This window comes from Atractosteus spatula, chromosome 14 (assembly GCF_055471065.1).
Source record: "Atractosteus spatula isolate fAtrSpa1 chromosome 14, fAtrSpa1.hap1, whole genome shotgun sequence".
Taxonomy (NCBI): Eukaryota; Metazoa; Chordata; class Actinopteri; order Semionotiformes; family Lepisosteidae; genus Atractosteus; species Atractosteus spatula.
Window position 1 is genome coordinate 2083852 of NC_142719.1, and position 21815 is coordinate 2105666.

General features: G+C 40.9%; 1 protein-coding gene across 1 annotated transcript in view; it reads right to left on the reverse strand.

The window, feature by feature from the left end:
• csmd2 (CUB and Sushi multiple domains 2) overlaps positions 1-21815 on the reverse strand; it is a 266444-nt gene that overhangs the window by 75392 nt on the left and 169237 nt on the right. Inside the window, exons 13-25 of the mRNA XM_088932853.1 lie at positions 17580-17762; positions 14483-14809; positions 12543-12737; positions 10146-10284; positions 9007-9194; positions 8222-8410; positions 7827-7943; positions 7105-7320; positions 6482-6670; positions 5009-5178; positions 4470-4626; positions 3863-4054; positions 1485-1611 (exon numbers count right to left, since the gene is read on the reverse strand). Of these exons, the coding sequence (XP_088788979.1) occupies positions 1485-1611; positions 3863-4054; positions 4470-4626; positions 5009-5178; positions 6482-6670; positions 7105-7320; positions 7827-7943; positions 8222-8410; positions 9007-9194; positions 10146-10284; positions 12543-12737; positions 14483-14809; positions 17580-17762 (2389 nt within the window). The remainder of the gene's footprint in view (positions 1-1484; positions 1612-3862; positions 4055-4469; positions 4627-5008; positions 5179-6481; positions 6671-7104; positions 7321-7826; positions 7944-8221; positions 8411-9006; positions 9195-10145; positions 10285-12542; positions 12738-14482; positions 14810-17579; positions 17763-21815) is intronic.

Consider the following 21815-nt stretch of genomic DNA (forward strand, 5'->3'; position numbering starts at 1 on the left):
TATCCTTCCCCGAATGGCTAATCCCCCTGGTGTAACAGGATAATATCTGCCACCATGTCCTTTCATCGGAATTGAATGCTAGAATGCTCAGCAACTGATAGGATGAAAGTCATCTGTGAATCCACAGAACATGACGTGGCAATGCTCCTTCAGTGATCATTTCGTTTTTAATTTAGATGTCGTTTGTGTCACTCTGTCACTGCCTTCACGCCTGAGTGAAGGAAAAGAGGAGACGCCTGGTCTTTTTTATTTTCACACATTTTGCATATCAGGAAAACACAATCCAGCGCATCCACTGAACTGAAACTCAAGCCGGCTGATCAATGTCTTCACACACTTGACTGCTATCTAACACACGCGTACTGCTCCAGATATTTGACTTTGTAAGACTGAGACAGACACCAGCCCCTCTGATTCAAGCTCTCTGGTGTCAGTTTTGTCATGGAGTGAAAAGACATTAGTGAAAGGCATAGACTGAAGATGCATGCCATAACTGTGAAGTTTTAAAATAGCTCTTAAAAAGCATTTTGCGCTGGGTTGTAATGATGGATAGCTATATGCAGTAGGTTTTGGATTGAGGAAGATTTTCAAATCTGATGCCTGGAGGGGTTCAGAGACAGATTGCAAAACTACTCAGATTAAGTTTTTACGGTCAGTGCTGGAGTTTAGGGCCCAGGTGAACTTTTTGGGACAAGTGTTAATTTGTTCCTATCTTCAATTTATTTTTTGGATAGTTTTATCTGTTTATATTGCGTATTGCACCTTTCAGTAATTGTTTCCCAAAACTGAGTCAGATAAAAAGTTGTAGGGCAACCTGTCCTATTGGGTAAATTACGGTATCTTTAATTTTGTCATTTAAAGTGAAACTAGGATTACAACAGGAGACAATAATTAATGGTCCTTGTAATCCTAACCCTACCCTGGCCTAAAATGCGTGCTCATTTAAATACCATTTTGACATCATTTTTCACTTTCTAGATTTCTTTTTAAATGTACAATACTCTTAGGATTTTCATATAGATAAATGTTACATAAGAATAAGATGATTGCAAATACTCAGTCTTACTGAGTTTCATTTTCAGAACAATCCCTGTATTGAGTCATTAAAACTCCTGAGGACATTTGCAGGAGATTCAAGAGAGTCTTGTTTAGCTCCATGATTTACGGAAATATCTATTAACAGAGAAATAAAATCTTTGAGAAACTCACAGCTGCAGAACCCATTCCAAACTTTTATAACAAATGAATTTATTTTTCAGTCCTTTTCAAAGGCAATGCTTCTTAATTAAACCGAATCATTGAGCAAAAGGTACATACTGTACATCACAATACTTCATTGAATACATCATTCGAAGGTGCTCCCTGCTCCGGCTTTAACAAAACCAGGCCCTCTATTAACCTGATGTACTGTATTCCACTGGTTGCTCTCCAATTTCAGATCCCTGATCAAGAACTAAAGAAAGCTCCACTGAGCTTGTTCTGACCCGATGGTGCTGCCAGGCTGGGCCTCGATGGTCCACACGCAATGTAGGTTGTGGTCGTAGGGTGCAGGGTACCCCGGCGATAGTATCCGCCCTGATGTCTCCCCTCGAATGATACCTCCACATTCCGCTGTGGAAAACAAGCAGGCAAGTGGGCCCCAATTACTATCCAATCTGGTAAAAACAAAATCACATCTTCCCTTCTCTTTCTCTGCCTCTCTTGTATTACATTACAACACCACTAGTAAAGCTACAAGTTACATTTTAAGGGTGATACTAAATAAATGATTAAAAAATAAACCGTTACTAGCCAGTTTTGATTTTCAGTGATGTATTTATTAATTCATGTGTACATTCATTGTTTACTGAAAGAAAATGCAAAGCCTCAGTACTGAAATATCAGGGTTTGGAGATCAGATTCTGTTTTCTTATTTTATTCAACAAACGGAGAAGATAATCAAAGCTCTTGTCAAAACATTCGGTTTGCTGGCACTAGCATATGTTGGGAAGGCTGATGATCTCTCCTCGATGGCTGAGAGTTTCTGTAATGGAAAAAGTAAACAGCTCTCCTATTTCCATGTTGATGCATCCTGACTGCTGTCACTCAAGTACCTGCTGGACCATGGTTTCATTAAAACAGCAGAACATTTTATCTGTTGTGTTACAAGCTTCAGTCACCTGAATATGCATTATTTCACTGTAACTAATGTGTGAACAATAAATATAAAAAGGATAATTACTTGACTTCTGCAATGTGTAAAGTATGTTTATTACATATGGTTTGCAGGTTTTCACTTTAAAAATGCAGATAAAAAGTATTCTTGGGACATCTTTTGAAGTCATGAGTAATTTGGCAAATAAGAAATTCTTCAGAAACACAAAGAAAAAAATAAAATCAAAAGCATACATCAAGTGTCCAGTATGGTTCAGATCAAATTAATCACTTTTTCTATCTCCAGAGGAGATATATACAGTACTGTATATATATATTTTGCTGAACTTATATCAGACAAATATTCCCAGTCAAGGGAGTCTGAGGATAATAAATCATTCTGAAACAGAACCATCTTCACCCATACTGGTGATAGCCTGCTCAGAGTGCTGCGAAACAATTGAGCTTTTTCACTCTTACAAGCACTGAGTAAGTTAACACTTCTGCTGTTGTAAGATTGAAGAAAATAGGAGTTCAATAACTTTACTTAAGCCTTTTCAGATTTCTTTTACTTTTCAGAATTTGCCTCTAAAATTGCTGCTGTAGTAACAGGGATGTATGCTGGATTGAAAACTGCATTTAAAAGTCACAGAAACCAGGCAACAAGTGTTTTTTTCCTTGAGGATGTGCTGCATGAAGCACAGGAGACTTTTTCCCATCACTAAGACAGTGACCTAAATGTGCTCAGTTTCTTTTGGCCTCTGTAAGAGGGCAGTGGGTTCAGGTCAAATGGAGATTCGTTTCAGAACCACATTCTCGAGAAGGCTAAGAAGAATGGGTAGCATCAGTGAGTTACCTGACCAGATTCTGGAAGGCAATTGGTCAGGTGACATTTTAAAAGCCAGGAAGCAGCGGATTTCTGGGTTGGTTTGATTTGCTGACTGAAGATGATGATGCTGATGACTGACTGTGGAAACTCTGAGTTTTGGGGAAAACCTCAGAGGGAGAGAGATTGAGTGTTTTTATGAATCTGCCTGGTATGTTAGGGACTTGAAGTCAAAAAAGCAGTTCAAGAAGGAGCTAGATTTGTGTTTATTACCTTTTATTTGTCTCACATTAAATAAACTGCACTGCTTTGTACCTTACAGCTACATTTGTGTGTCTGTTTTCCTGGGATCACTTATTTTAAAGATCTCATTATGGCATGACAAATCCAGGACATGGATCCATGACAAACACACATTATTATGGATTCAATTTGGAATCTGTCCTTATAAGAGCAACAAGGTACATTCCCAAGCTTAAGGGATGTATTACATTGACTGGTGTAAAGTACCTCATCTTTTATTGTCTTGAACCGCAAAGACTATGAATTCACCTGTATCAAATACCAAGTATTCATAATCTTCAAAGGCACAGTAAATCCAATAGATTTCTCCAAGATCAACAGTGAAACACAAACAAGTGGAAAGTAATGGGAAGTGTGTTTGAGACTGAGAACTGGTTGAACTTCACACAGTTAAGGGAGTTAAGTCTGGAACCAGCTACCCAAGAAGTGTAAGATCCATTAAATAACACAAATGATTCAGATGGGCAGTTTTCTCTTTTCTCTTCAGTTTTTTGTTCTACTACTGTATGTGCAATGAATGGCTGTCAAAGTATCAGGGTGGATCCTCAGCTTACCATAACTGTGTAACCATAAGTAGCCCAATCTGCAGGATTCTCTTACCTACGCAGTGCGGAAGAGGGCTGTTCCAGGCCCGCCTCTCTCCGGTCAGGCAAGTAAGGACTTCGTTGCCCTTCAGCGTGTACCCAGGGTTACAGCTGTAGGACACGGTGCTGCCTGCAAAGTGACCCTTGTCCTCTTTTTTGTAGCCAAACTGGGGCACCCCAGGGTCCTCACACTTCACCAGCTCAAAACCTGGAGTCAGAGAGGAAATTAAGTAAGCAGTGTCACGGAGGGTATTCTAAGACAATGATAAAGTAAAGCCTTCACCAGAAAATCATAAATTGCAAACACAGCCCTAGGTGCCACTTGATACTGGGTCCTATTGTTTGGAACTAGGATGTGGGCCAAAGTTTTCATTTTAATTTAGTTTTGAAACTATAGTCTTTAATCACCCTCTCTGTAGGGACTGACAAACGTGGCAGCCTATTTAGTGCTGTCTGCTGCTCAACAACAACAAGCCAAAAAAATGTACAGGACAATGTAAGTGGAAATACAGAAACATATCACCCAATTTCTTCACAAGCTAAGATTGTGTCTACTTCTGGAATTCCAAAACTCCCCAGACAGATAGAGACAAGAGTAGAAAGAGAAGGAGAAAGGCACTAACTGGTGAAGTGCAGCTCGAATCCCTTGCTGGTGTTCTGGGTGTTGCTGATGAACTCCAACCACAGGGAGCTGGAGGTGCTATTCAGAGCGACTCCCAGCAGGTCCATGCCAGAGTAGATACCCAGCAGGCGGGCACGGTTGCTGTTGCCGTCATAAACCTGCAACACAGCCAGAGGCTTTAATCTGAGCCCAAAGGCACAATGCAATTAGCTTTGTCCGCTCACGTGACAGGGTTCTGTGCACTGAGCAAGTTGCAATAATGTTGTCCCCCTCTAAGATCTAGACAGTACAGGGCTCTGCCATACTAGAATATTTGCGTTATCTGCTCTCTATGGAGTGGTATCGTGCATGCTCGGAGATCGGATCCCAGCCGGGACATGGAGAGGTGTGCTTGTCAGATGAACTACACACATCTTTCTACTGCAGTTGTTATGCACTGAAACTGCGATAGCCCTCAAAAGACGTGGCAGGTGCACTGAGCTCTTTTGCAGCACCCCTGGGGAGAACACAGGTATAGGGCTGCAGCGAAGCCCATCTCACCTTCAGCACATCTCCGCCCTCCAGTCTGAAGTCCCTGGCCCGTAGCTGGATTCCTTTTCCCGGCTGGGTCTGGATGGAGTAGATGCACTCATGGTTATTGCTGTAGTAGGCGGGGTAGTTGGGTGACAGGAGGACGCCCTGGGTGCCAGTCACAGACGAGCCGCACTCCGCTGTGTGGGGAAACACCAAAGGCTTCACTTCAATGCCATCCCAAGCATCAGGTACACACTCTCACACACTTAAGCCACAAGAGCCTGACTGCATGGCAGCAAGCAGATAAAGGTGCATAAATGAACATACTGTACACTAAGGAAAAGGGCAGGTGCACTGAGCTCTTTTGCAGCACCCCTGTGGAGAACACAGGTGCAGGGCCTGCAGGACTTTGACACCTGAAGAAGGCTCCACAGAGCAAAACACAAAACTTTGTGTTTTCTTTGTTCTCTTTTCAGCATGGAATAAACCTATTACTTGTTACTACACTAAGGTAAAGTTTACTTGTGTACTAAGTTCTTCCCTCCTGATAAAAGGAATATTGTTACTGTATATGTCAAGAATACAATTAGAGAAAGAGAGCCTCATTTGGATATGAGGATAAAAATGGCCATTTGTCAGACAGTTCAGTTTAGAAGACCCCTTAATGTGTGATAACAGCAATGTTAATGTAGTCTTTGCTGCTAGAAATTGTTTTATTAAACAGTAATGGGAAAGAAAGCTTGTCTCAGTAATGTAATGAACCACCTCCTGCAATTCAAAGTGTCCATTATTTCCTTTCCGCTTCTCAAATAAAATTTCAGTTTTCCCATTTTTCTATTATTGTCAAATACAAATTACACGTGGAAAAAAACAAATAGATAAGCGCTCTTGAGAATATTAAGTAAAAGCTAAAAACACTTAATTTAAGTTAATCTAAATGTTTATTTATAAATCTGTGTTATCTTGACTTACTGCCCCTGAAAACCATAAACATCTAGATAATATAACCCAGGCTGCAAAAAAATCATTCAAAATAAATCCTTATAATTTACTGTAAATGACAAAATCATCTTATTAAGAAATTGCTTTTTTAAGCCTAGAGTCACGCACAATTTTATAACATATTTGGGGGGAACTAGCAAATAAGTTCTTGCGAGATTTGCTTTCAAACTTCATTACAGCTGTCAACATCTATCGTTTCCGGAGGAAAGTAGAGGAGACAGCAAAAATGAGGGCACAGGGCTGCTCAGGCAGAGCCAAGAAAACAAGCCTTCCAGCCTGTTCAAATGCAGAGCTTTGGTACAACCTGCTGCGTAATTACAGTAGGTAATTAGCTGATCTGATTTGAAAAGATAGCCGTATCAAAGTCCTGGAATGGGTTGGACTGAGAGGTGCAGTATTTGATTAGTCCTGGGAGAGCTCCTGAGCATTTGTCCGAATTTAGAAAACAAGTTTACATCAAATGTCAACCAAGCAAAATGAAAGCACGTGACCACCTACCAACACACCTTGGCAGAGGGGAGCTCCATACCCGGCGCCGACCCCCAAGACACGTGACCCGAGAGGGACCCTCCAGACGGTACCCCGGGAAGCAGGAGAAAGTCAGAGCATCCCCCACCCCAAACTGCAACCCCTTGCGAGTACTGAACGGAGGGACCCCAGGGTCCTCACAAGGCTCTAGATCGTACTCTGAAAGGCAGATAGAAGAGGAGGAACGGAGCACATTCGCAAGGTCACATGAGGAATCAGTTTCTGGTGTAAAAGCTTATAAAGTTCAGTTCAACGCTTCATGGTCATGCCAGTGCAGTCCAGATAAAAATAACAAAAGCAACAAAGCACATATTACACTTACACATACACAGTGCATATTATTCAATCCATCAAATGTCTATTCCACTTCCATTCCTATTCACTACAGCCGGATAAAGTTGCAAAGATGCGGCAAGCGTCAAATATATACTGTATACAATAAATACGTCCTTTATTTTTGAAACGTGTGTTACAAGAGAGATTTGATAAAAGCAGCTTTGTTCTGATAGATTTGGCCTAAAGAGATAGACATGAAGCTTCAGGAAGGACTGAATCCTGTTGCTGTCCCTGAGTGTGCTCAGCACACACCGCACCTGAGAAGGTGATGTTGAAGCCCTCGTAGGACACGGAGAAGTCAGACAGGAAGCGGATCTGGGCGGTGAAGTTGCCGTACAGCCCGGCGCTGAGTGGGGGGGGCAGGGTGGACCCTGTGAGGCGTTTCAGAGGGTGGGAGAAGCTGCCGTTCTCCGTTATAAGCAGATGGTCATGAGGGCTTTCAAGGTGGAAGGTGTGGAAGTTGAACTGCACACCTGCAGTGGGGAGCAAAGGAGACAGGATTACTGCTTGGGATGGATGGAATAGGAGTCGTTGTGATACACTATCAGAGCTGAGGTGAAAGGGCAGGTGGAAATGGTGATTGCGTGTGATGACACAGAATGAGTGTGAGGCCATGGGAGTGACAATAAAGGGCAAAGAGTGAGGGAGGAAGACAGAAGAGACACGATGATGTGGAGAGAGGATGAGAGAAAATGAGTAGAGAAGCAGAGATGTGTCACTCGTGCAAATTCCGATCCTCAAGGGCAGAGGAGTGGATAAATATGGGGAGAGAAAAGGAGACAGGAGGAGACTGGAGCAATAAGAAGAGAGAGAATAAAAGGCTAAGGAATCTGCTTTTTTATTAGCCCCTAATTTTGTAGGATTATACCTAAGTGAGGCTCAAGCAACAACAGAGCTTGTATTGTCCCTCATAACATACTGTGTATACAGTACATATTACAATCAGAGGAAGTGCACTCTGCAAAGGAACTAGTCTCACCTTTGCCATGAGATGTTTCAATCACCCAGGTGCAGTTGAGGTTGTGGGGATAGAAGTCAGGAAAACCAGGAGACAGGATTGTCCCTGTGGATCCCTGAATGTACCCTCCACACAGAGCTTCAGAGGGAAGAATGAGAGAGGGAGAAGAATTAGAGTCCTGCAGTCAGTACCTGTACATACAACATACCTACAACATCAGGCTTTTCAAGCGTTTCAAGATGACATGCAGCCACAATTCAACTCATTGCAGCTCAGGCTCACTACTGGAACAGGAAATTGCAAGATCATCTTTTTTGTTTTTTTGTGGCCTGTCCTACTGTATTTGTTTGACGTATCGATTGATTGATTGATTCACTGTCCTGATGCATTGACAGATCTCCAAGACCAAAGATTACCGTCACAGCTGGGCAGGGGGCGGCTCCATTGAAAGTTGGGCTCACACTCCAAGGGCTCGTTGTCGCTCAGTGTGTAGCCGGACTCACAACTGAATGTCACCAGGGCACCAACGTAGAAGTCATTGCCATGGCGCTGGCCATTCACTGGAATACCGGGATCAACACAGTGATCGGACTGCAGCTGCACCGCTGTGCAAAACAAAGAGACAGTTTTTGGGTCCCGATTGCAATATGATTTTGATTTTTTTTTGTCTTGATTGGCAGTGTAATGAATAATTTCCACATTTGGATTACATCCCAGAAAAGACAAACATTTGAAATGCAAAATAACATATGTATGTAAATAAAACTTGCTGTTCTGGTCAGCATTAGAAAGGATTTGGAACCTTTTTTGAGGTTTTCTGTTACACTGCTTACTGTCTATTTATTTAGGAACAAAGAATAAAAGTTTCCCTGTGAAAAGAGATGTATTAAAGTGCCATAATCTTAAACTATTATGCTTTAAACTTCTTTCCTTTAAATGGGATTGTCTTGCATCAAATTGGTGTAAATAAGACAAGATCTGAGTGGGTGACAGGTACTGTATCATCTGTATTAGAAAAACAAAATTATAGATTTATTAATAAACTTCCAGGATCATTCTGTCTTCCAAACACACAGTACATCTTGGCAGCCACATCTTGGCTGTGTCTCCCTTTGAACTCAGTAGCTCATCAGTGTGTGTGGGCATTAGGTAGGCAGCAGTTTAGTGATCGTCCCCAGCTCTGCTCAGCAGAAATGCCTACTCTCATATCGGATCCGGAAGCCAATGTCCGAGTGGCTCTTGTCTGTGGAGAACATCAGGTAGAGGTAGTTGGAGGTGCTGATGAGGAATTGAGGGACCTGAGTGCCCTGGTAGCTTCCAATCAGTGGAGAAGAGGGGTATTTCCCATCCCGTACCTCCAGTATATCATAATTCACCTCTGTCCTGAACCTGGAAAATCACACACAACATGATCCAAATGCAGCATGTTCTTTGGAATGTCATTTAGGAAATACTTTAAGTTTAACCAATATCTTACAACAACAATCAACAATATCAACAATATCAACTACAACAACAACAGCCATGATAATAATAAAGTAAAGGTTGTGATAGAATGATCTTTTGTGGTTTTTGTTCCAGTAAAATATTTTATTTTAGAAAACTGTAGTTTGTTTTCTGGCTGCCACCAATCGGCAGAGAGGAGTGACATCTGTGAAGGAAGACAAGCACTGCTGGCTGCTTGGCTCCCGTGAACTTTCCATGTTATTTAAGGGACAGCAATTCAATCCTAAAAGCAGATTTAACCCACTGAGAAATCTATAACCAGAAAGCTTTCCACAGGCAATGGGCATTCCTCCTGTTCATGTCTTTAAAAGTAATGTGCGCTGTGATTGCCTGTTTTCCTTGAAGCAGGATTCTGTCCATTTCACATGATTATCATACAGCCGACTTAAATGGAATCAAAGGCTGGAAAAACGAGCAAAGTACAGCAGGTTCAACAGAGTGTAGAACCCAATGTGTTATTTATGCAACATAAAATCAGAGGTACCACACATTCCTGCTGTGTTCTCATTCATTCCTTCACAGTTGTCCTCGAAGGTTAGCCTTACTTGTAAAGAGATCTGTGTAACAGCTAGTGGGGATTTGATTGTACAGCCACAGCAAGCCTGACCACTCTGCTGAAATCTCCAAAAGACAGACAAATGTTTTATGTTTGTCTGAGTATGACATGCCATGGGGAACTGCCCATTCCCTGATCCCTGAACTACATGATCATCTGGAACTTCCAAGGATAGCTTAGACTTAGAGCAACAGACAGAAAAGGATATACAGCGATAGAAGAACAGGCTGAGACGCACAGACATACAGACATGCAGCACCGTGAATTGGGATGTTTACTTGTCAAAGATGATCTTGATGGGGTATCCTGGTGGAGCCTCGATGATCCACTCACAGTTCAGGGCCTCCTTGTATAGCTCCGGCCAGCCGGGGGACAGAATGATACCACTGGGTGACTTCAACTCCCCACCACAGGGTGCTGTGAGGGGGACACAGCACAGCATTCATACAGGGCATGTCCATGACGACTGATACTCCAATGCCCCCAGCTCAACGTGTGCAAAGATCAGGTAGCTCCCATTTTTGTGAAGGAGCTCTAAAGCAGCACTTTGTATAGTGTGAAGGTAAATGCTGTTTTTGCATTTACTGTAAAGCTGACACTCGAAGAAGGCTCCATAGCCGAAACGTTGTGCTTCTTTTCTTCTCTTTTCAGCATGGAATAAACCTTTACTTGTTCACTTGCAACCTACGCATGCTGACACAGCTACCCAACTGACACCCTGACCTGCTCACTTGGTGAGACCCACTGCGCTTTTAAGAAGCATGTTTATAGTGGAAGACAGCAGGGTTATCCTTAAAACGCTAATTATAAGGAGCAAATGCTTTGATCTATTTTAATGGAGATATTGTGTTCAGTATAAAGAGAAGGACCTACATTTGGGAAATGCCATTCACAGATAGAAGAAAATAGCATGAAAAAACAAGAGTTAAATGACATGTGTGAAATAGCATATGGGTTTCAGGTGCCGGTATTTCAAAAGACTAAAAAAGCATGAGCAGAAAATGAAATACCATGAATCTAGAGGTAGAACACAATACACAATCCATCGCATTACTTCCCCTGCGCTTTTACAGTCTCACTGAAGTGCTTTAAGATGTCTTATTGACACGCAGACCAAAGGAACGGAAAGACATCAGTTTCATGTGCTTCGACTTGGATGAAAAATAAAAACACAGAGGGACTTGAAAGAAACAGAAAACTAAACAAAGGATGACAAAATTGCCAAGGCTACGCACCACAGGAACAGCACAACAGAGAATAAAAATATTAGACAATTCTTTAGGAAATATTCCCAGCTGGCTCATTTCCTACGGTTTAAAAACCGGCAGAATCCTCCTTTGTTAGTTATCCGATGGTACACATACATCATGGTCTGTCGACAAAGCTTTCATCTCTAAAAGGCTTCGGATGGCTCTGCTAACTGCTCTGCCACATCTGTATTTATTTCTGTTAGCGACACTCTGTATTCACCACTGGCTGAAACAGACTCTGCGTAATGAAACAGAGCTGCCTATTCCACTAGAAAGCGTAATTAAATTCAGACATTACCTGTTTTAATATTGCAACATGTTGCAATCATAAGACTGCTATTTATAAGATTATGTAGCACTATTAAAGTCATTTAGATTTACATTTGAGACAGTAATACTTTCAATTCAGTTGTACATGTTTAAGTCTATCCTTTTCACATCTATCAAGGCCAGGTGTGGGTGTGAAGATTCTTTTTATTAACACTTATCTAAGTAGAATATAATGCAGTATATAATTATATTAATATATTTCTTACCGATATATTAATGTATTCTATTCTAATACGATATTACTTTAAAATAGTAAAACATTGGAGTATTGTATCCTCGGTCAAGTATCTAAGTAAATATATTATTACATACAGTATAATAATATATATTATAATACATTACTTACACTGCACTGATACAACTTGAGTTTTTAACTCTCCTATTCTGTGTGTTTTACACAATCTCAGTGTATGTGCTATTAGATGTGAACTCTAATCCCCCTCCCCCAAATGAACAGCACTACACCCTCTTGTCTAGCAGTCCTGAGCAAGTCCCTGGAGCAGATCTAGAAGAGCAAAGGAAGTCAAGAGCAATCTGCGCACTACAGCCCAGATGCTGCAAGTGCAGTCCCAGGTCATACCACTAGCCGACTGTGATAGAGATTCCGGAAGGGCCAGAGTGTCACTAGGATAAGGTTGGGATCAGCAGGCTAGGGCTATCTTAATTTCCTGGACAACAGGGACGGGCTTGCAGTGAAGTCAGACAGAGAAGTGGATCTCCTCCAGCCCACAGCAAAGCCCTCTTGTCAGGGGCTGTGGAGACTGCAGAGTGAATGGTGATTGGCTACAGGAAGGGGCGTGTCAGAGGAGCATGTTTGCTCTTCCTCCTTCTCTCCATGGGGAACTAGAGGCTTTACTGCGGGCTGAGACTCAGCTGATGATCCCACACCAGGTAGATATGGAATGAAAACAGAAAGGTTAAACTCTGAAAATGTGTGGTATGGAGACATTTTGGCAGACAAACGGACTGCTGAAGCCCCGGGAAAGCACCTATGAGCAAACCTCTGTAATTTAAGCATGGTCAGATGACGTTCGCTATGGCTGCTGGCAGCATGACCCAATGGCCTCTGAGTAAGCGAAGCGCGACCCAACCTACCCTCACACCGTGGCACAGCGTTGTCCCACACCACGTTACCGTCCTTCAGGATACAAGAGATGGTCTGGGAGCCGTGGGTCTTGACAAATCCCTCCTCACACAGGAAGGACATAGAGCTGCCCAGCTGAAGGCTGTCTCCGAAGCGTTTCCCATTGACAGGAACACCGGGGTCCGGACACTCATTATGCCGGAATGCTGAGTGAGAGAGATGAGGAGGGAATTGTTTTGGGAGAAACCAGAAATCAGGAGAGATTGGTTTACGCAAGCATGTACTGTATGTGGAATATTCCGCATTTCCTAAGGGCAATACCGTTAGGTCTTTGCTTTTGGAATTTCTGTGAATGTTGTATGAGGGAGAAAGGAGATTAGATATGCACTTCTTTTCTTGATGTTACTTTTCAGTTTTCCCACTGTGTATCAGAAGACTGGAGAAAGCTGTATAAACACCCAATAAACATGATCCCATTGTCAGAGGAGGATCAGTGACAATGAAATGTGATTTTCTGGGGCACAGGCCTGTGTGGAGGTTAGATAATTATAGGCTATATTACTGATAAAATCTAAAATCGTGCGGAGGATAGTTTCCAGACTTCTGTAGTCCTTTAAAGGTCAAGGATGGTTACAACCAATCAGGAGATCATCAGCTATACATAAAACTACTGTAGGTGTCCGGAAAGATCAATTGATTGATCAATTGATTGGTTCTTCGATTTATTTGCTTATTGATGTGTTTATTTGTCTGAGTGTCGCATGCCTGACACAAACTGCAATGATTAATTCTTCTGGATCTGAAATATCCAAACCATGTCCCTGCCTCATCCATCACTCTAATTTTATTTATTAAGCCAGCAGCAATCTCCTGGATGGAGTTTGACGTATTCCTAATTAACATGAATGATATAACACATCAGATTCATACAGGTGACAAACCAGCCACATGGTGCAAAAGACACAGAGTAGGCTTTGTCAAGCTCGATTTAAGAGATGTAGTATTTATTAATCGATTTAAGGGAAGCAATATTTTTAACTGATTTAAGATAACAGTGTCTATCAATTTGATTAAGATATGCAGATTATTAAGATAATCGATGCATATCGATTGATAGATTTAAGATTTTGCATGTATTTAATGATTACATTGATTCAAGAGACATGATTTTTACTTATGTATGTAGTTATTTAATGTTGAAAATGTACAGTAGTTGTTAATGTCTCTGGATGACAGTCATGTAGGTAAAAAGTGGTGTGCTTCAGATACTGCTCCCCAGGCACCTCAGTGTGATACTGTGACACAAGCCCCACACTCGATGCTGATATTGCACCTCCTCATGTGCTTATTCTCCAGGGGAAAGAAAAGATCCGCAGATTAAGCCTTGTGAGCTGTTTCCAGACATGTGCTGCTTTTTTTCTCAACTCAGAGCCTGGAAGGGGAAGCTTTATCATTTTGATAAAGAACCCCAATGTGACAATCTCAATAAATGCATTTTTCTATTTTAGATCTAATTTTTCTGCTTTTACAGTAAAGTGTAAAAATAAAACATTTTTAATGCAATTTGTTTCCTAGCTTTGGTTGTGTTGACAAAGTATTCATCGCAGAACTTTTTTCGAGGGGTTTCGAATAAGAAATTGCTAGCATTATAGTAGCACCAAGAATAATTCTCAAACAAGCATCCAGGAATATTCAGTCGAAGTGGTACTTTAATGACACCATTGCATTGCTTTCTCAGAAAATATTCTATGACTTCAGCTGAAAGCAAGTGCCTACACAGAACCAGATACTAAACTCCCCAGGGAGCATCAATGTTTGGGATTTAATTTCAGGATAAGCTTTGTGAACATGACGTTAAGTGTTGTACTGGCATCAGTCAAGTGGCCTCCCTGCTTTCACATTAGAGTCTACACAAGGCTTTCAGTACAGCTCTGGTTGGCCCTGCACTCACTGGTGAAGGTGATGTTGAAGCCGCGGTCAGTGTTGGTGTGGTCAGTGAGGAACTCCAGCCTGGCCACGTGAGCGCTGGTGGTGAGGGGCGAGGGTAGCGTGTCACCAGAGAAGGTCCCCAGGATAGGCGACTCGGCTTTGCCCCCGTCCTTCACCGACAGGAAGTCGAACTGCTTCTCCATGCTCAGATCGTTGAACGCCAGGTTGATGCGACTCTCCGGCTTGGTGATGATAAGCCACACGCAGTGCATGTTGTTCCCATAGTCCTGGGGGTAGTTGGGTGAGAGCAGCACACCTGATGGGGTGGTGAAGTTGAAAAAGCAGGAGACTGTGTGCAGAAGGAAAGGAGGTAAGATGAAAGAGAAGCAATAGGTTATTTCGAGGAATAACGAGACAGTAAGCTCAACCTATAGAGAAGGGCTCCTCAGCTTCAGGCTTTTCCGAATTCCACGCCATGACAGAACTTGCTCAAAACCCCTCCAACTCTTTAAATGAACCAACGTAGCAATTAAGTTTCTGGATGCGAGCTGAGCAGCACTACTGTCAAGGTAAAAGGGCAGGCAGAGAAAGAGGGAGGAAAGAATGTTAATTGCTATTAGATGAATTATGTTTCAGATTTTGCTCATGTACAGTACATTAAAGGGCCAATAAAAGTAAAAAAATAACAATCTGCACTGTGCAGGCTAGCAGAAATGGCACACATAATACAAATGATGCCTTTTAATATGAATGCAGACAAACAACCCTGCAGAGGCAAAGCCTGATCTGGAACAAAAAGAAATACCTGGTCAGAGGAATTCCGACAGCTGGCGAAACCATAGGGGGTTATTTCAAATGATGTTTGCAAAGGCAGGCATGTCGAGGGAGAGTTAACCCAAGCAGAGGTCCTACCATTTCAGGAGCTTGTGTTGATTTATAGCTTTATCATCAGCTTGCCTCCACCAAGGAGAGGGATATAACAAATGATATTAGCTTTCAGTGTGCAGCCTTTCCCCTATGCATGCCCTATACACAGGCCTGCGTCCAGTGCATCTTACAACTGCAAAGAGTCATGTTTATAGAACGTCTCCTGCACTGCTGGGTTGTGATGGAAACTGGGCCTAATTCAATCTTAATTTGAGCTAGAAGACACTGGAAGGAGACATCATTGTACTTAATCACACAATCCCTTTAATGATTCTCATTAATGTAAATTCAATAGCGAAGGAGTACAATCTTTTCCTGCTGCATTGAAAGAAATGGAATAGTTGAAACACCTTGAACTAATTATAACTCATTTTAGGGAGAGATCTCAATCCAAGCTATCATAGCCAGCTAAAAACACAAAAGGAAGGTGGCTGTGAATCATTCAAAATGAGCTGAGAGAACTTTCTCTTTGGTTACTACCGCATTTATCACTAATCTATCAAGAATCTGACAATAACTGCCTCAGTACATATAGCTGTGTACTGATCGTGCTATATAACCTATCATCTATTGACTCACTTTTAATGGGGTTTCTAATTAAATCTTCTTGCATACCCATTTTGCACAGAGTGTCAAGGGTAAACAGATAATACAGATCAAGCTTATTAAACTCAGGGGATTAAAAAAGGACATTTGTAAGGAGAGTTTCTGTGATACAAAACAATAAGGGTCTGTTTAATTTCCAACACAAAATGAGACAAATGTTATTAGGCGATGAGGGTGAGAATGTCACCTTCATACTGCACTTTAATAATGTGGTCATGGCAGCTTTTCCTCTAAATATTTTGAGCAAATATTGCTGTCTTTAATTGTATAGGAGGCAAATAACCATTTTTTTTCTGAAATAGTTTTAGAATTCAAGCTGATGATCTCAAACTTTTACCAAGACCCAAGGGCCTAGAGCTCTAGTTGATGATCATTATAGTGCAAAAGAGCTAAAAATGTTGAGTTCACAGAATAGCAATGCCATTATGACCCCAGAATTACATGTATTGAGAGGAGAATTGTCTTTATATAGAAGCACTTCTCAACAATGAATGAAAAAGGAATTGCAGCTTCATCTACTATTATGAAAGACATACATATATACAAAAAAGCAATAGAAGCTTTTAAACAAATCAATAAAAGTGTTTAAGAAGTAAATTTGCCAGTTGAGCCACACTATCAGTACAAAAAGCCAAAGAGAATCAATACCTCTTTATTTAATTTTTAAAATGTATCTTTAGCAGGCATTAGATTGCACAGATGTATAGATGTAAAATAAACTGGCCATCGTGAGTTCTTAAATTACATGGCAGCAATGTACAGACTTAATGCAGATAACACAATCGATGTTGTGCGCTCTTGGTTTATAACATCTGCAGACCCATTTCTATAGCTCAATCTTATCCTGAAGGACAGACAACCGAGTAACTAGGTATATACATTAGATGGATTGTTAAACTGATAGATAGAGAAATGGATGGATAAATAGAATATGAAGTTTATATCCTTGGAGAAAAAGCAAGAGACAGCTGGCTTCTATTTGGAAGCCTAACGTGACTGAGGAGTACTAAAATAAACAAATCTTTAAATAAAAAGCCAGTTGGGGTGTTGACAGAGGAAGATGCTTTGACAACGAGAGGCAGACCGTGTAACATAATGTCTCAGTGGAGCTCCTGTTCAACAGCCTGATCTCAGTAAGGCTTGATCTGCAAGAGAACGGCTCCAGACAGGACACCTTTGTTTGTGCTAGGAGAGACTCCAGGAGGAGGGGGCAGTGGAAGAGAGAGGAGAAGACAGGGGGTGCAGGAGAAAAGGCAAAAGGCAATGAAAGTAAAACACGAACAATTTACAGCAGAGTGTTTGGCAAAATGCATAGAAGGAAATGGAAGAAAACAGTATGTCTTGAGTTAAGGGAGGTAGGGTTGGCAAAAGAGGCAAAGCTACTTTGGGAGCAAACACCAGAGAGGGACAGAAGGGGTTGGTGGGCAGAGAAAGAGACTAATTGAGAAAAAGGAGGGAAATGGGTCGTGGAGGCAAAGACAGGATGGGGTAGAAGACGAAAGTGGAAGCAGAGAGTCTGGGTAGAGAAAGAGAACAGCCAGGAAGAGAGAAACAGACTAGCTTAGTTTGAGGAATCTCTCACTCACACACGCAACTGGGCTTCTTGGCTGACCACTGGTTGTTCTTCTGACAGGTGATATTCTTCCTTCCCACCAGCTCAAAGGCTGGGAGGCACTCGAAGTGGAGCTTGTCACCATGACGGAAGCCAGAACCCTCTCTCTTGCCATATGCGGGGATACCTGGGTCCCCACAGCTTCCTTGCTCAATTTCTTGGGTGAGAATAGAGAAAGGATTGGGAGTGAGTCAGAGTCAATGAATCACCCTGTAGTGAATAGCAAACCCTTTCACCAAGTAAATTTCATAGTTAAATATAAAACACTCTGGACCTCAATGATTATATTTTAAGAACTCTTACATCATATAAAAAGGACTGCTGTCTTACAGTAGGATTAGTCCTTTAGTGACATCAGAAAAGTCTCTTTGTAAAGCCCACAATGTCCTCTGCTCACATTGGTGGAAAAATGATTCGTACTGCCATGCTGACTGCATACACTGAAACTGTTAAAAAATAATTAGAAACACTGCACAGCAAAAGCTATAGTCATATCAACACAGTTCCCAGCCTCAGCTCAGAGTCCATTCCTATCTCTGCGCAGTGAGCAGAGTCATGGGTTGTGCCTCTTAACTAGAGGGGATTGTTTCTATCTGTGCACTTCACAGGCCATATAGAGAAAGAGAAAATGTCAGAGCAGCAAGGCAGTGTGACTGCTGGGTGGTGAGGGAGAATGCATTGCTTCTCTCATTGAGGGCTCTTCAAAGCCATGTGCCACACGAGCTCTTGCACACATTAGAACCAAACACACAAAGACTGACAGTCTATGCTCAGCAAGGGTGGCATGACCTGGTGCCAACAGCAGAACTGAGTTTTTTACCGTTTGAAGAGCAGAGCAATAAATAAATAAAATTCACTCATCAAACTTAATTAGCCCAAGGCAAGGATGCTGCCTTATTCTAAGATCACCACACAAAAAGTTTGTTTTTGTTTTGTTGGTTTGGGGTTTCATGCAACATTTCATTACGCACTAAAAAATTTAAAGGAGAATGCGTGGTAAAAAAAAGTCACAATCTAGACACACATTTTAATTATTTTTTTAAGTATTAGCCAAAATTGGAAACCACTGGGACACTTCAGTTGAGGTATAATTTTCACAATTATTAAAGCTGTAGGATAAGTAAAGGTGGGCTGAGATTAAAATCCAGCAAGGTAAGTTTGTGTGTACAGTATATATATAAGAAATATAAAATAAATGCTTTAAATGTTTCACTTTGGGTCAATTATATGTATATATTTGATAATATTAGCATAAACATACTTTGGGATCAGCCCAGTGATTTAAAACAATAATAACCATTGGGACACATTCATTTAATTGGACACAGATTTTTCACTTTGGTGTCCCCATTGTTTTGGAGGGCACTGCATGGTTTTTAACTTTTTTTATTTCCGAGCTTCTTTAACAGTAGTAATAAAGAAATTTTAAACTACAATAATCTAAAAGATGACAAAGTTACGTGAAAGGATAAATGCACCAGAGGGCAACTTTAATAATTGTGGACCTATGTGAACCCAATAAAACTTTAAACAAGCAAGAATATGCTCAGTAGACGAATTGCAAAAATATTTTAATGAGAGAAAAAGGTTTCATTACTCACATTTAATTTGGCTACCCTCTTCTCTATGAAAAGGTAATGTTTCCAAATTTAAATATTAAGAACACTACTAATTGCTCTATGCATTCAGTTATTGCTTCTTAATGTGTACATTAAAAATTGAGTGTGTTTTTATCATATACACTAGAGGAGGATATAACACTGATGGCTCTGGAGAGGCAGGTGTGTCTGCAGGTGTTATAGGTTTTGATATAAAGAAGCTGCAGCTGAAGCACTGAGAGAAGTTGTTAAATAGGATATTAAATCCAGGAAGTAGCTGATTTAGCTTTGATAACAGCTGAGTTTGAATGAAAATGTGCAGACACACTGGTCCGGATTGGACACCCCTGTGCCACAGTTAGATAACCCTGCTTATTTGCAAATACCAATTAACTGGGAAGGGAATTAAAAATCATTATTTGTAAAATACCTCAACCAACTACCCAGTGAGAGACGGTGTGAAAATAACTATTGATTTTGTCAGTGTTGTAAAGTAAAAGAGAATGGCTGGCACAACAGGAAAAAAACAGACATAAGAAGGGAATGGTAGGAACACACAGATCAGAAGTAAGAGGAGAGGGAAAAAGGTAAAGAGATACACGTCTTAGTAGAGAGAAAATTAATAAAATGAGAGGAGTTATGAAATAATCGGGGAGTCAATAAGAGGAGTATAAAAAACAGACAGATGAAAACAGGTTAATTTTAGAAACTGCATTCAGCAGAGAAATAGGAAGGCATTCTAGCTGGTCTATAATATACTGCACATTACAAAACCCCAACAGGTTTACATTGTAAGAAATCTGATGGACTTTGGGAGATTCCCGACTATCTGAAAAGGCATCTGGAGGGTCTGCATTGGGGGTCTGCAAGATTGAGCACCATCTGTAAGGGCTGAACTCCCACTTGAGGTTCACTCCCTGCAGGCACTATGGGACTTAAATCATGAAAAGGAGTAGACAGCTCTGGCAAAAGAGGAAAGCGGGAACGATCAACACTCACCCTGCACTGCTACGGGGACTATAGAAGGAAAGCCAAATTTATTAACAGCTGGTGAGTCAGAACTGGGGAGGCGTGAAAACATGAGAATTCTACTTTTAAAAATGTGAGCCAGCTGCAATTACATAAGTTGTCTTTTATATCATTGCAAAGTAACTGACTTTATGGTTATCTTTTTTTGTCAGGAATACCTGTCCAAAGCCAACATGTACAGTTTCAGATTAATATAGTTTCTTGCAGTATTTGCCTTTAAGTGTGTGCAATGTAGCATGCTACTGGCTGTAGTGAGTCACAGACATTAGAATCCATGCTACACATGATAATAAATGTGGCATATTATGCAACCTAATGTCTCCCAATGATTTTGCTGTAAATAAATCTCATGTAATTTATCAATATTTATTCCATCTGTCTCAGATTCAGGCTATGGTCTGCAGCGCCAGCCAGTGAAACCCAGTTGTGTCCATGGTCTAGTGACCATCTCATTTCTGACTATTACCCTGCTTCTAAATCACAGTCTCTCTGTATGGACTTCCTGTTCACTGTTTGGCTTTTTCACAGCAAACTTGAAGAGGAAATGCAATACATACAGTAGTGGTATTCATAAAAAGGGGACAGGAAACTGATAAAATGTGTCTAAGTGATTATGATTATCTTTTTTTCCAACTAACCTTTTAACTACAACCTTTTCTTTTATAACAGTGGATTAACATGAGTCTTCGTTTCTGTACAGTATCAGTTTGTTCACTTATATCATTTCAAGAAGAGTTGATCAGAATAAGGCGTCAACAGAATTATGTCAGTCAGGTTGTGTTTTAGATGCTAATGTAAAAATGAGTCAACCGAGATTAAATTATTTTACCTAGCTTCACAAAAATAATAACAACAAAGCTAATAATAGTAGCCTTCTTATACAACAGTTAAATGTTAAGTATTAATATATTATAGCATGCATCAGTTCACAGAGTCCCTTCGCCAAAAAGCCTCCTAATTAAAGCAGAGAGTGTCTCACTCAAAACGTCAGTGCAATTAAGTTGTCAGGAAACAACAAAACCCCTTTCAGGTGTCATGCCTCTGCACCCCATCTCTCAGTGTTTTGCCAGGAGCCCAGACAGCACATTTTGATCACTCTTGTTTTCCTTTGTCTCCATAACATCAAATGCAAAACAACTCTTGCTTCAGAATAAGAATACATACATATACAGTATACAGTATATATACTGTATATACTGTATTTCAAAATGCTTAAATAAAAGGAGATAAAAAGGAAGGTGTAAGAAGAGGGAAGGGCTCCATTCCCACAACCTCCTGGCTGGGTTCATTCACCCCCTTGCTCTCCACATTTCAGGGTTTTGCGTGTGCTGTGTATGAGGAAGTATTTTTGTACTTTGTGAGCAAACTCCTCAAAGTTATTTACTGAGCCTGCAATTACCGGGAGAAACAGCAATAGAATAAAAGCAAGGTCATTTCTTCTCTGGATATCTTGATGGTGACTACTACAAAAAGCAGGTTTGCAGAAAAAATTAAATGTTCTTTAATGTGTGTGAGGATTAAAAAAGATTCTTATTTGACTGGTTTTATTTTCATGTCCTGTTTAGACCACCTAAAAGGGTAAT